Source organism: Mastomys coucha, unplaced genomic scaffold (genome assembly GCF_008632895.1).
Source record: "Mastomys coucha isolate ucsf_1 unplaced genomic scaffold, UCSF_Mcou_1 pScaffold1, whole genome shotgun sequence".
Lineage (NCBI taxonomy): Eukaryota > Metazoa > Chordata > Mammalia > Rodentia > Muridae > Mastomys > Mastomys coucha.
In genome coordinates, this window is record NW_022196891.1 from 86,811,076 (window position 1) to 86,823,745 (window position 12,670).

Below are 12,670 nucleotides of genomic sequence, written 5' to 3' on the forward strand. Positions count from 1 at the left end.
AAAAAAAAAAAAAAAAAAAACCTCTCATGAAAATCAGACATCTAATAAAAAGTTACATACCATACATATATGGGACTTTATCAAAACACATAAGGCCCCTTCCAATATCTGAAACCCAATCAGTGTAGTCTGACACAATAATAAGCTAGTACCTCATATAACTAAATGTGAACCTTCAATTACCTTAAAGCAAAATTTTAATTAGGGGAAAAAAAGGAACTTCGCCATGGAAAGCAAAGAGACCCAGGTCTACTGCAGCAATTTTCACCTATAAACTCAGAAATGTTATTTATTAAAAGAAAAGCAATTCCTTAAGAACACCTCAGACAAGATTTTCAGGGGTCTCTGTAATTCTAATAGCCAATAGGAAGAACCCTATGACTAGGATATAAATAGTGACATTAAGAGGATGGTGAGGAAGATGCCAGAGGCAATGGCAAGAAAGCACATAGACTGGAGGGAAAGTGGGCATTCCAAATAGAAGGCTAAGCCAAACACTGGGCCCAGAGACTGGCTCCAGAAAGCACCAAACCATCACAGCGGGTTTGGAAGGTAATTCACTTCTCCATGTTGGACACCACATAGCAGTGTGATTGTTTTAAAGTATTTATTATTTATTATACTATTATTTTCTGAATTTATCTCACTATTATTATATTCTGCCTCCAATAATTTTTGTTGCTCTACATGTCTCCAGGTCTTGAACAATGCTGAACAGACAGCAGGCACTCAATAAATAACTTAGCGAATGAAAACTAGTGACAGAAAAAAACAAAAAACCAGAGGTAGGCTTGGGTTAAATATGACCTCACTCAAAGCCTTAGGCAAGGTCTATGGCAGTATGCGTCTACCGAGTCCCGGGGGCAGACCATCTAACTCCCATCCTGTGTCCTGAAATGCTTCTACAGCTCTACTATTCCTCCTGATCCATCAGTGCCATCACTGTTCACTGTGACTTACTCAAGGTCACTTCAGCTGCAGCAGCACAGGCAAGACAGGTCCTATTACCCACCCACCCGACCACAAAGCCTACTAGTCCAGCTGCACCGGCAGCACCCACCACGTGCTTTCAGCGGCCTTACTGAGAACTACTTTATGAACTTAGGTATAAACCCAGCACTTTCTCAAGCACTCCTGGAAAGTCACGTACCTTGCTTGCTGCTTGGTCATACTGTGCTGTGGTTCTCACTACTTCATCTCTGCTTTTATTCAAAATTTTCTCTTTTTCAATTAATTCCACTTTCGTTTTCTCCAGTTGTAACTGTAACTCTTGAACTTTATTCACTTGGCCTTTAATTTCCTTTTCTTGCCCTTGCAGGCGTAGTTCTAATTCATTCATCTTGCTTTTTAGGTCTTAAAGGACAAAAAAAACCATTCCAATTTAGATAGATAGATAGATAGATAGATAGATAGATAGATAGATAGACATATATTTGCAAAATGTTCACAACTTACTTATTTTACATACTCTAAAATCTTCAGTGAGATAACTCTAATTTATGTTAAATACAGAAACTAATTGGATTTAAGTTCAACAGTCAGCATCCACTGACATACATATTTAAATACTCCAGAGAAAGAAGAGAAATACGTTTACTTACATCATCACGGAGGAGCAGAGGGAGGAAATGCTTTATGAGCAGTATCTACGGTAGTGATGTGCTCATCACAGTTACGTCCCCTGTAAAGTCGTCACTGAACTTTACACTCTTGGGCACTAAGGTTTGCTTTATGTCCTTCCATATCAATTCAAACCAGTGCTGGGCAGTGGAACGCTCGCCCCACTACAGTACCTAAGAACTCTGCCTCCACTGAATAACAACAGTGTAAACTTCTTATACTGCCAAAATTAACAATGAGGTCCCTCCCTGTTCCTGCACACAGTGCTGGTTCCAATGACATTGGCAGTGCAGCAGTTCTCACCAGCACATACTGATGATGATTCTCCATGTATCACAGCACTGGAAATTACCACAGTCCACAGAACAGATTCCAAAACACCACCTGGTACACTTGGCTGTCAGTTTAAGTGTGGAACAGCAGCCAGAGTTATAGGTTTGCTCCCATATGGACAGCCTGGCACGCAGGGCAGAGCTGCTCTGCGCACAGGCCACACCTCTGCCCAAAACCGGTCAGAGCAAAGGCTCATTCTAAGAGCCCGGTAGGAAGCATGAGGACTACAAACTTGTAATAACCTTCTCTCTCTGCTTTTGGGAAAAGAAATCAAAGCCTTCAGACTACTTCTAAAGGCTCACACTACCATGTTTCAATAAAAATACAAGTTCCTCCAAAACTGTCAATGTCTTCTGTCATTACAGAAATGACAAATTTCACAACATGAGTCTGGGATATGAACTAGCAAGGTGTCTAACAAAATATACAATCCACACTCCAGACTAAAATTTAAACTTATTTTGTCAGAAAGGTACCTTGATTCTGGGCTCTGGCCTCGTGCAGAAGCTGAGAACTATGAGGATCATCAGGTAGGCTGCTGCAGGCTCCTCTCCCTGTCTGCACACTTGATTTGTTAGGAGTCACTTCTTCCCCCAAAAAGTGAGCTGCAGAGACTTCTCTCTTTAGTGGGGTTTTCAGAGAACAAGATGAAAGGCGACTTGGGGTTTTTTCCTGTTGCCAAGAAAATACTGATGAGGAAGCCTGATGTCTTGCGATGTCCCGGTGATTCATGGTGGTTTGAGAAACAGGCAGGCTCGCTTTCTGCAAAAACAGAAACTCTTTAGAGCCCTTTAGAAATCTTTTTTTTTTTAATTTATTTATCTTTTCCCCCAGTGTTCGGGTTCAAACCCAGGACCCTGCATATGCTCTACAAGCACAAACCTGGAAATCTCAATAGTCAGGGCTAATTGTTTTCAAACAGAACATGAAGTCACAACCCCATAATGATGAAGCTAGCACAGCATACTAATAATGAATGCCAAACAGATACAGAACATCTTAAGTCCCAAGACCTAGCAATGCAATGTCCTAACAGATTTCTCAAGCGAGCAAGAACTGCCACCAATTCCTAAGGGCTCAATCTCGGTACTGTTTATCTTATCCACCTCCATCTTAAATCCCCAGACTGGCTTTCCATGTCTGTCTTGTCTTTCCCACCTACTTTTACACTAGATATCAACCTATAGAACTGTCACTAATGTCATTTTCATACCTGGTAATCCCCTAGAAACATCATGTGGATGTTTTATACTTTATATGTGTCAACACTTGCATGTAGCCTGTGCTCTAAAGTACTGTCTGCCTCTCTGATGAACACAAAGACTTGGAGAGAGATGCTGTGTTAATTAATTCTACAGCAAGCACTCTTCTGACTCTTGGAGAGGTTCAATGCTTACAGAAATTCATTCTCCTTTTAACATCAGGGGTAGAAATGGCACCAAATGAGCAAGTACATGTCTCTTAAGACAAGTTGGATAATTTTACTTTTATTTATTTTGGTAAGCAGTACATTTGGTACAAAAATCCTGGTGACCTCAAAACAAGCTTTAAGGAGAGGTAAAGAAAAGGTATCTTTTGATCCTCAGTGTTTAGTTACCTACTTATAAAGTCTGCATTAAGTTTTATCTCATCACTTCTGTTTACTGGTTCATATGATAATGGAGTCTCTCTCTCTAGGGTATAGTACAGTTGGTAGAGTATGTGGCCAGTATTCATGAAGTCCTTGATCCTATCCACAATACAGCATAAAAACCAAGTTCAGTGGCGCATATCTGTGACCCTGGCCCTGGCCTTCAGAAAACAAGGCAGGAAGTTTAGAAGTGCAAGGCAAGCCTCAGCTACATAGTAAGTCTGAAGCCAGTCTATGACAGGAGATTCTCTAAAAACACAAAGCAGACAGAAAACCCTACTGGCAATTACCTAAAAGAAACAGGACACCACACTGCCAACATTCTCCTCTGAAATGAAAATTTTACCAATGACAACTCTCAAAACCCACAGTTCTGATAGTAATTGCATTATACCGCAGGAGGCAGCAGCAGCAGCAGCAGGAGTAAGGAGGGATTCCCTAGACCTTCCCTCTCCAAACATGTTTCTTTCCATATCTGTTTTAATAAGAAGATAAGATGGCCTCGATACCCCCATGAACATTTAATATTTGCAGATAAAACTAACCTCACCTAGAGTCTTTAGTTTTCATTTTAAAACAAGGTCTTAGCCATATAGTTCAGGATGACTTGGAATTCAAGATCCTCCTGCCTCAGTCTCCGCAGGGCTGAGATCTCAGACATGTTCCACAATGCCCAGATTTCCCCTAAGTTTAATTTTATTTATTTGAGTAGTAGGTGATTCGAGAAGGTGCACACTGCTGCACCTGCGTGCAGATCAGAAGACAGCTCCGGCAGTCAGATTTCCCCCCCTGCCCCGGGTGCCACAGGAAGTCAGACCCAGGAAATCAGGATGGCACAAGAACCACCTGCTGAGCCACCTTGCTGGCCCTTATTTTTAAAACAAAGAAAAATAATCACTATCAAATGAGGCCTAGAGTCTTTCTCAAGGTAAGCGAAATATACCAGATCCATATAAGACAAATCACTCCTTATGCTACAGCAAGGGTTTCTGTAAATGCATCTTCATCTGCAGGGACCGCAATGAACTTACTTTTGTATGCAAAGCTTTAACCTCTGCCTCTAATCTTTTCCGTTCTTCAACTTCTTTATTATATTTTTCTTTTAGATCTTCGTATGTGGAACCTAAACCCAAACAACCAAATAAGATTTTGTGTCAACTAATGATTTCATAAAGGAATTAAAAGATCAGCAATGATTATGCTAAGTCTTGAAATAAGTAAATATTTAATAAAACACCTTGGAGCAATATGTCCAGGTATTGATCATATATTAAAAAAGAGGTGTCTCCTACATTCTGAAATTGAATTTCTTTTGAAACATACTGCAGAAAGATAAAATGTACGAGTTAATGCTTACCCCTAATGGATCAGCCTAACAACAAAAATGCAATTGGGGATGACATCTTTGAAACACTAAAATTAAAAGCTGAGTCCAAATTTGGATTAAGTCATTAATTCATAATTTAAAATGTAAGAGTTGTTTACACGGATACAGTACTGACTCAGTGTGGGTGGAGCTGCAAAGGGTCTCTGTGGTGTGCTGCATGGATCCAGGGAAGGATACAATACTGACTCGGTGTGGGTGGAGCTGCAAAGGGTCTCTGTGGTGCGCTGCATGGGTTCAGGGAAGGATACAATACTGACTCGGTGTGGGTGGAGCTGCAAAGGGTCTCTGTGGTGTGCTGCATGGATTCAGGGAAGGATACAGTACTGACTCGGTGTGGGTGGAGCTGCAAAGGGTCTCTGTGGTGTGCTGCATGGGTTCAGGGAAGGATACAATACTGACTCGGTGTGGGTGGAGCTGCAAAGGGTCTCTGTGGTGTGCTGCATGGGTTCAGGGAAGAATACAGTACTGACTCGGTGTGGGTGGAGCTGCAAAGGGTCTCTGTGGTGTGCTGCATGGGTTCAGAGAAGGATACAATACTGACTCGGTGTGGGTGGAGCTGCAAAGGGTTTCTGTGGTGTGCTGCATGGATTCAGGGAAGGATACAATACTGACTCGGTGTGGGTGGAGCCGCAAAGGGTCTCTGTGGTGTGCTGCATGGATCCAGGGAAACAGCTGCCGAGTTTGCAACTTGTTGGCTTCTTTCAAATTCAGATTTACACCTGTGATAAAAACCCAAGAGACCAACAACACAGATCAGAACAAACACAACAGAACACCAAGGCCACACATACATTTCCAAAGAACAAAGTATATGAAACTTAGTCTCTCAAAATCCTTTTATCCAGCATTTAGTGAGAGCTAATTCTTAAGCCAGACTTAAAAGTACCCTCTCTTCAAAATATTATGAAGCCAGATGAACACTTTATCAGCAAAGAAGTATAGAGGGCTGGGGACACATTCCTACCAAATTTTACATTCCATCTAAGCAAAAAAAGAGGTACAGAAAGAACTTCAGAAGCACAAATCAAGTGATATTCTTGAAACATAGGTTCTAATTATGAAAATGGAGACATTACTTATGCTAATCATTGTAAAACAAGAGACTTGAGGTGGGCAAGATGGCTCAGTAGGTAAAGACATTTGTCACCAGTCCAAGATTGATCCTTGGGACTCATAAAATAGGAGAGAAATGACTACCAAAAATTATTCAATGACCTCCCCACTTGTACATGAATACACAAATAAATAATTTAAAGACAATAGATATTACATGGCACTTTAAAGAGAGACTCACAAGTTAAGCTAACAGCACACAAGTGCTGCCCATGTACTTTAGGGGCCCCTTTGCTCCCTTGACAGGCATTACAGGCAAGCAAGTGCTGGTGTCTGGCAGCTGTAGCTTGCTCACAGTGTTGGTCTTTCTGCAGGTGTTGTACATTGGGACCCTCAGCGCTACACATTTGAACAGTTCCTATGTGAGCCTAGCTATAAGTCACAATTCCTCAGCCTTTGCCCAAGCTCTCAGGTGGAGGTCTGAGACCCTCGGCACTAAAGTCACAGGAATGTTACTCAGACAGTTACCGCTTAAGTTCCTGTTCCAGCTTTTCTATTTGCTTTTTGCATGAGCTCAGTTGACTTTCTTGGAAATTCACTTGTGACTCCTTAACTTGAAGTTCATGAGAAAGCTTCTGCCTTGTTTTCTCCAAATTTTCACATATCTCCATCAATCTTTGATTTTCCCTTTTCAGGTCTGCACCCTCAGTCTTTCCATCTTCAACCTAACAGAGATTGTTGACAAGAAAATAGTTATGTACTTACCAAGTATTACATCTAAGTCTGACTCTAACTTTTCTGTGATACTGTAGTAATAGTAAACCCCCGGGTGAAGGAGGTGATGCTTCATGAACAAAGGCGTTTTAAATGACCAAACTCCTAAGCATATAGACAGAAAGTTCTATAAAGTCGCACATTATATTATCGTTTAACATCCTTTAAAGAATTTGAAAATAAAAGCCTACAGCAATGGTTCAGTGAAGAAGAACTTGCTGCTCTTGCAAAGGACCTGGTTCAATCCCAGCACCCATATCACATGGCTCACAATTGTCCAGATATTCAGTTCTATGGAATCTGCTGCCCTTTTCGGAGCCCTCACGCATGTGATACACAATCAGGCACATAGGACACACACATACAAGTATTTTTTTTTTAATTTTTTTAAATAAACCTTATAACTTTTCCTGAACTATTCATTTTTAAGTTTCACTGAGGAAGCCAGTTATTTTAAGGAATCAAAAAATCCCTCCATAAGCTGGGCGGTGGTGGCGCATGTCTTTAATCCCAGCACTTGGGAGGCAGAGGCAGGCGGATTTCTGAGTTCAAGGCCAGCCTGGTCTACAGAGTTAATTCCAGGACAGCCAGGGCTACCCTGCCTTGAAAAACAAAACAAAACAAAACAAAACAAAACAAAACAAATCCCTCCATAAGCAAAAATATATTAGAAGTCATAATCATGATTGGACTACCACATAGTTGGCTAACAGGGTTTTCCTTTGTTTTTTTAACCATTTTCATTAATACCCCAGAAGAGATGATGTTGGGAACATCAAAGCTTTTTAAAGCTCACTGTTAGACAGCAATCTCCACTTTTAACTGTAAAAATATCAGAAAACTACCTCAATCCAGATCTGAAGCCAGACACTCGGCCATTTCCTAAACGTAAGTTAGAATGAAATTAGGCCCTAAATATCCGCAGGCAAGCACCAATAAAGCCACAGATGAAGAAGACCAGAGGCATCTAAAAATGTCTGAAGAGGAAGAAGAGATATCACCTGGAGATGGCAAGCTCTGCTTCCTACAGGAAAATGAAATAAAGGTTAAATGATGCAGCAGGAGGCGGAGGCGGCCGCGGCACGGATACCTTCTGCTTCTGCTTCTGCAGCGCAGCTTCAAGAGAGTCCAGCTGGAACTGCCTCTGTTGTTTCTCCTTCTTTAGTTTGTCCAGCTGTCCTTCAAGCTCTTGAATCTTCTGAAGAGCTCTGGTAGGGAGACCTTCCTTCCATTCTTCCAAAGCCCAGCTCATCTTGTTTTATTTTTAAAGCATTTAAAAGTAAACTGGAAAAAAAAGTAATAAAATCAGTAAAGAAACTTTTAAGATTCTATAACATTTTGTGGTTTCCTCATTTTATTCTTATCTTTCAGTTTTAACATCTTAGAGAGCTACTTGCTTTGCTGTAAAGTTTCAAGGTGAAATAGATCCTACCTGTGTGAAAGGAGAGCATCACACTCTTACAAACGTCCTTTCCTTTCTTCCCATCCTCAGCACTCATACTCTAGAGCAGTGCTCAGCCTCCCGAATCCTGAGAACCTTCACTACAGCTCCGAGACCCCCCCCCCACCATAATATATTCTATTGCTACCTCCTAACTGTAATCTTGCTACTGTTATTAATCGTAATGTAAACATCTGATATGCTGGATATCTGACATGTGACCCCGGGGGTAAGGTGGGGTCAAAACCTACCTTTTAAGAACCACCGCTTTTTATATTCGGGAAAGCCTTTCCTGTGATTGCCAACAGGTTGTAGTTTCCAGTCAGTTTCTCATAAGATCTCTAACTCTTTCCAAGCTGTATCATTTTTTAAACTGATGCATGCATCAGTCAAGAGTGAGTGCCAGGCTCCTGCCAGGACTGTGGCAAAGATGATAAAGGCACCCACCACATGAAAAAGGAATACAGACAGGGACTCAAAGGACAACTTGAGCCCTGCCACTGTCACTCAAATTCAACTGTTCCTTGTGTTTTGTTTTGTCAATTATGAGAATGATGTTGACAACTTCCTGGAGCATTAGAATGGCACCTCCCCGTACATTTTCTGTATGTTAACTATTATGTCAGTGCCCCAAAAATATACTTCAGCTTATGATGCAAAGGAAATGTGGATCACCTCTTTCTGAGCCACTCTGTGTATGTAGACTGAGATAGTATCTAACTGTAAATATTTTGAAAAATTACTTTCAAAAGAGAAACAAGGATCTTGGCATGTTACATATCAGCCTTGAAGACAGTTTTTGCTGTCAGCTTCATTATTTTTTTTTCCCAGATCTCATTTCTCAGAAGACATCTGTAACTTCCACACCCAATTTCCCACAAAATTTTCTGAAAGAAATCAAAGGCCTCTTAACTAACAACAAAGAACAACTGACCCTGCTCTAAGAGATGGCAGTCAAGTAACTTCTTCATTCAAGAGAGAGTAGAATACATTAGACCAAAAACCACATGCAGAAATTGTCTTAATTCAGCCAGCCACCGAAATCAATACATCAAGATGCCACGGCCATATCCCCACCTTTCACCAAGCACTGAGTTTGAAGCCAGCCTGGTCTACAGAGTGAGTTCAAGGCCAGCTAAGGATACACTGGGAGGCTCCATCTCCACAGAGGAAAAAAAGCCACAGCCAACAAGACAAAAAAGAACATCTAGTGAGGCGATATAAGCAAGGGAACCCAGCAGGTTTCTTTTCTAATCCAAAACCTACAAAGAGCTATATTCATGTTTGTAGTCATACACTTGGTGAAGAACAAGGCGGTAGTTATATATGTAGCTAATATAACAAAAGTTATATTTTATTGTGCTGAGGATTGTTAGACAATATTTACACTTTAAATTCCTAATTACAGTCCTAAGCCCATCTTCCCAAGGCTGCTCACCTGGGTGATCTATGTTAGCTTAAGGTCAGGTTCAGTTTTGTTTGGTTGGTTTTTTTCCTTTTACTATTATTATTTATTCATTCTACATCCTAACGGTAGTTCCCCCCTCCCTCCTCTGATCCCAGTCCCACCCTCACACATACCTCCCCTTCTTCTCAGAGAGGAGGGAAGTCTCCCTTGGATACCACCTGATCCTGGGACATCAAACTGAAGCAGGACTACACACACCCTTTCCCACTAAGGCCCTACAGAGGTTTTTGATTTGAGGGTTAGGATCCTGAGGGCAGATCAGGGTGGCGTCTTCTCGGATGTGCAGAGCGCTGCCTAGTCTCCACTTTATCTATACTGTTCAGTGGGCGTCATGGGGTTTTAGGATTGTTATTTTGAATGAGTGATGTCAGGGTTTTGGTTATTATTCTTGGGTGTTTAAAAGGCATCTTTTTTTTACTATGTTCATTACACACATACATTTTCTACCTCTCCTACACTTACATATAAATACACCACGCCTAAATTGGCACTAGGTGTTGACAGAGTCAAGGAACCACCTGTTAGCCACCTGAATCGGGGTCGGGAGAGCAGAAGTTGTAAAATCCGTAAATTAAAAATAAAAGTAAGCCGGGCAGTGGTGGCGCACGCTTTTAATCCCAGCACTTGAGAGGCAGGCGGATTTCTGAGTTCAAGGCCAGCCTGGTCTACAGAGTGAGTTCCCGAACAGCCAAGGCTACACAGAGAAACCCTGTCTTGGAAAAACCAAAAAAAAAAAAGGGGGGGGGGGGGGAATTGGATTAAAGAGGCGGGGTCTGAGAGGAAGACGAAAGATGAAGCAAAATCTCAGCGGTGGAGGTTTAAAAGGACTTCCACCACCGGGAAGCTTGTGGAGGGCTCCCTTCAGGGCCGTCCCCCGCCTCAGGCCCTCAGGGGGTCGTGGCAGGTGTCCCACGGAGGTCCGTCCGTCAGAATCCCCCCGCCTCTCTGCCAGGGCTCGTGACTTTGGCTGCTGAGCACACAACCCAGCCCGGCCCACTGCGACCCGAGGCCGCCAAAGTGAGAAAGAAGCTTCTCGAAACCACGAGGGACCCCCCACCCCCGACGGGGCGGCGCGGATGGGGGACGCTGCCTCACCTGAGCTCTTCCCAGAACCGGGCTCCGGGCCCCGAGAGCCCCGACCGCCTCGCCGCCGAGCTCCGCACGCACCCGGCACGCCGCTCCTCCCCGCCCGGCACGCGCGATTCAAACTGCCCGCGGCCGCCGCCCCTCTTCCTCTCGCCCACTTCTGGGCCCGCCCAGCCAGCCTCCGCGTCTATTGGCCGTTCCGAGAGGCTTCCGACCAATCGTCGCCCGGATTCTCGGTGGGACGCCTCCGATTGGTTCTTTTGGACGACTGTTTAAAATCAACTCGTGGAGGAGCCTGCGCAGACGCCGGATGCCCTGGCGTTGCCTAGAGACGGGGCGCTGCGCGCTCTGAGGAGCCGGCTGCGGGTTTGAACCGGGGTCGAGCCTCGAGCCGCTGGGCGGGCCTTAGGAGCAGGGTGAGGGCTGGGCGGCGGGGTGGCCGCTCGCTCTAACCGTAGGACTCTCGGGAGGAGTTAGCTCGGAGGGGAGTATTACTGTAAAAGCTGGCTGCGAAGTTGATTATTACTTTAAAGGTTGGCGCGCACCTGTCACAGCAGCCCTGAGAAGGGCGTTTGGAGAACAGCCTGGGCTATAGACGGAGTCCTGTCTCAAAAAAAAAAGAGAAGAGAGGGAGAGAGGGGGAAGAGAAAGAAAAGGAAAGGAAAGAAAAATAACAGGCACGGTATAACAAATAATCTGAACTTGAATCTAGACAAGCATGCAAAACATCAACTGCTGACCTCTCAGGCATCCCCGTCAGGTTTTCAAAATCTGAATATGCGATTCGCGCGGGTTGTGGTGTGGCACGCAGCCGACAGGATTTGCTGAATACCCGAAGGGAACACCTTTCATCAGATTCAAATATTCACAAGGCTCTTCTAAACTGAGTGTTCTCCAACCTTTGTATGAAGCCCAGGTTTGTGAGTGTATGTGCATAATATATATATATATATACATACATACATACATATATATTATATTATATTATATTATAGATATATATTATAGATATACTTCCCCAATTAAAAAATGAGCATCAATTATGCATACTATTTTTTGTTATATTTTTATACATGGATATGTATGTCCCCTCTCCTCTTAAACTCATTCCCCTTTCCAGCTCGACACCTCCCCTCCCCACCCTGTGTGTGTGTATGTGTGTGTGAGAGAGAGAGAGGGGTTGAATTTCATCAGGGTTGCTTACAGAAACATGAGTGAACAGTTCTTTGCCAGAGCAGTGCATCTTACCAGTAGCCACACACCACTGAGGGAAAAATGTTTCTCCCTCATCATCTGTTACCTGTTAAGTCCTCAGGGACAGGTGAGATCTATAGTCCCTTCCCCCACAAATAAGCTTCCAAAGGCAGGAACAAGCTAGGAATTGTGAAGCTGATGTGTTGCCTTCAGTAAATTTCAATCTTTCTCTGTCCCCTTTACCTTTCACTAGACTATTCCTGCAGTTTAATCTGACTCTGCGTCCCCTTTTACTGAAATCATTTTGATTACATAAAACCACTGTGCAGGCTAGCTTTATGTCAATCTGACAAAAAGTGAAAGGAGATTTTGAAACATTGAGAAAATGCCTCCATAAGATTCTGTCGTAGGGCACCAGTGCACGTGGTACCTCCCTAGGTTGGTGGTCCTGAGTTCTATAAGAAAGCCGGCTGAGCAAGCCAGGGAGAGAAAGCCGGTAGGCAGCACCCCTCCATGGTCTCTGCATCAGCTCTGCATCAGGTTCCTGCCCTGTGTGAGTTCCTGTCCTCATTTCCCTCAGTGATGTGGAAGTGTAGGCTGAATAAACCCGCTCCTTCCAACTTGCTTTGGCCATAGTGTTTTATCACAGCAATAATCCCCCTCACTAAGACTACCACCCTAAGA

The 12,670-nt window shown here is 43.3% G+C and overlaps 1 protein-coding gene and 1 long non-coding RNA gene across 2 annotated transcripts in view; one reads left to right on the forward strand and one right to left on the reverse strand.

The window, feature by feature from the left end:
* Window positions 1-10,955, reverse strand: part of Cenpf (centromere protein F) — a 47,637-nt gene extending 36,682 nt beyond the window's left edge. The window contains exons 1-7 of the mRNA XM_031338504.1: window positions 10,802-10,955; window positions 7,888-8,081; window positions 6,552-6,748; window positions 5,583-5,689; window positions 4,615-4,706; window positions 2,430-2,715; window positions 1,151-1,353 (exon numbers count right to left, since the gene is read on the reverse strand). Coding sequence (XP_031194364.1) covers window positions 1,151-1,353; window positions 2,430-2,715; window positions 4,615-4,706; window positions 5,583-5,689; window positions 6,552-6,748; window positions 7,888-8,049 — 1,047 coding nt within the window. The 5' untranslated portion in view covers window positions 8,050-8,081; window positions 10,802-10,955. The remainder of the gene's footprint in view (window positions 1-1,150; window positions 1,354-2,429; window positions 2,716-4,614; window positions 4,707-5,582; window positions 5,690-6,551; window positions 6,749-7,887; window positions 8,082-10,801) is intronic.
* On the forward strand, window positions 2,961-4,832 carry LOC116068663. The gene is made up of 3 exons (XR_004109655.1): window positions 2,961-3,039; window positions 4,296-4,511; window positions 4,690-4,832. It is a non-coding gene; the product is annotated as an uncharacterized LOC116068663 (long non-coding RNA).
* Window positions 10,956-12,670: the final 1,715 nt, after the last annotated feature.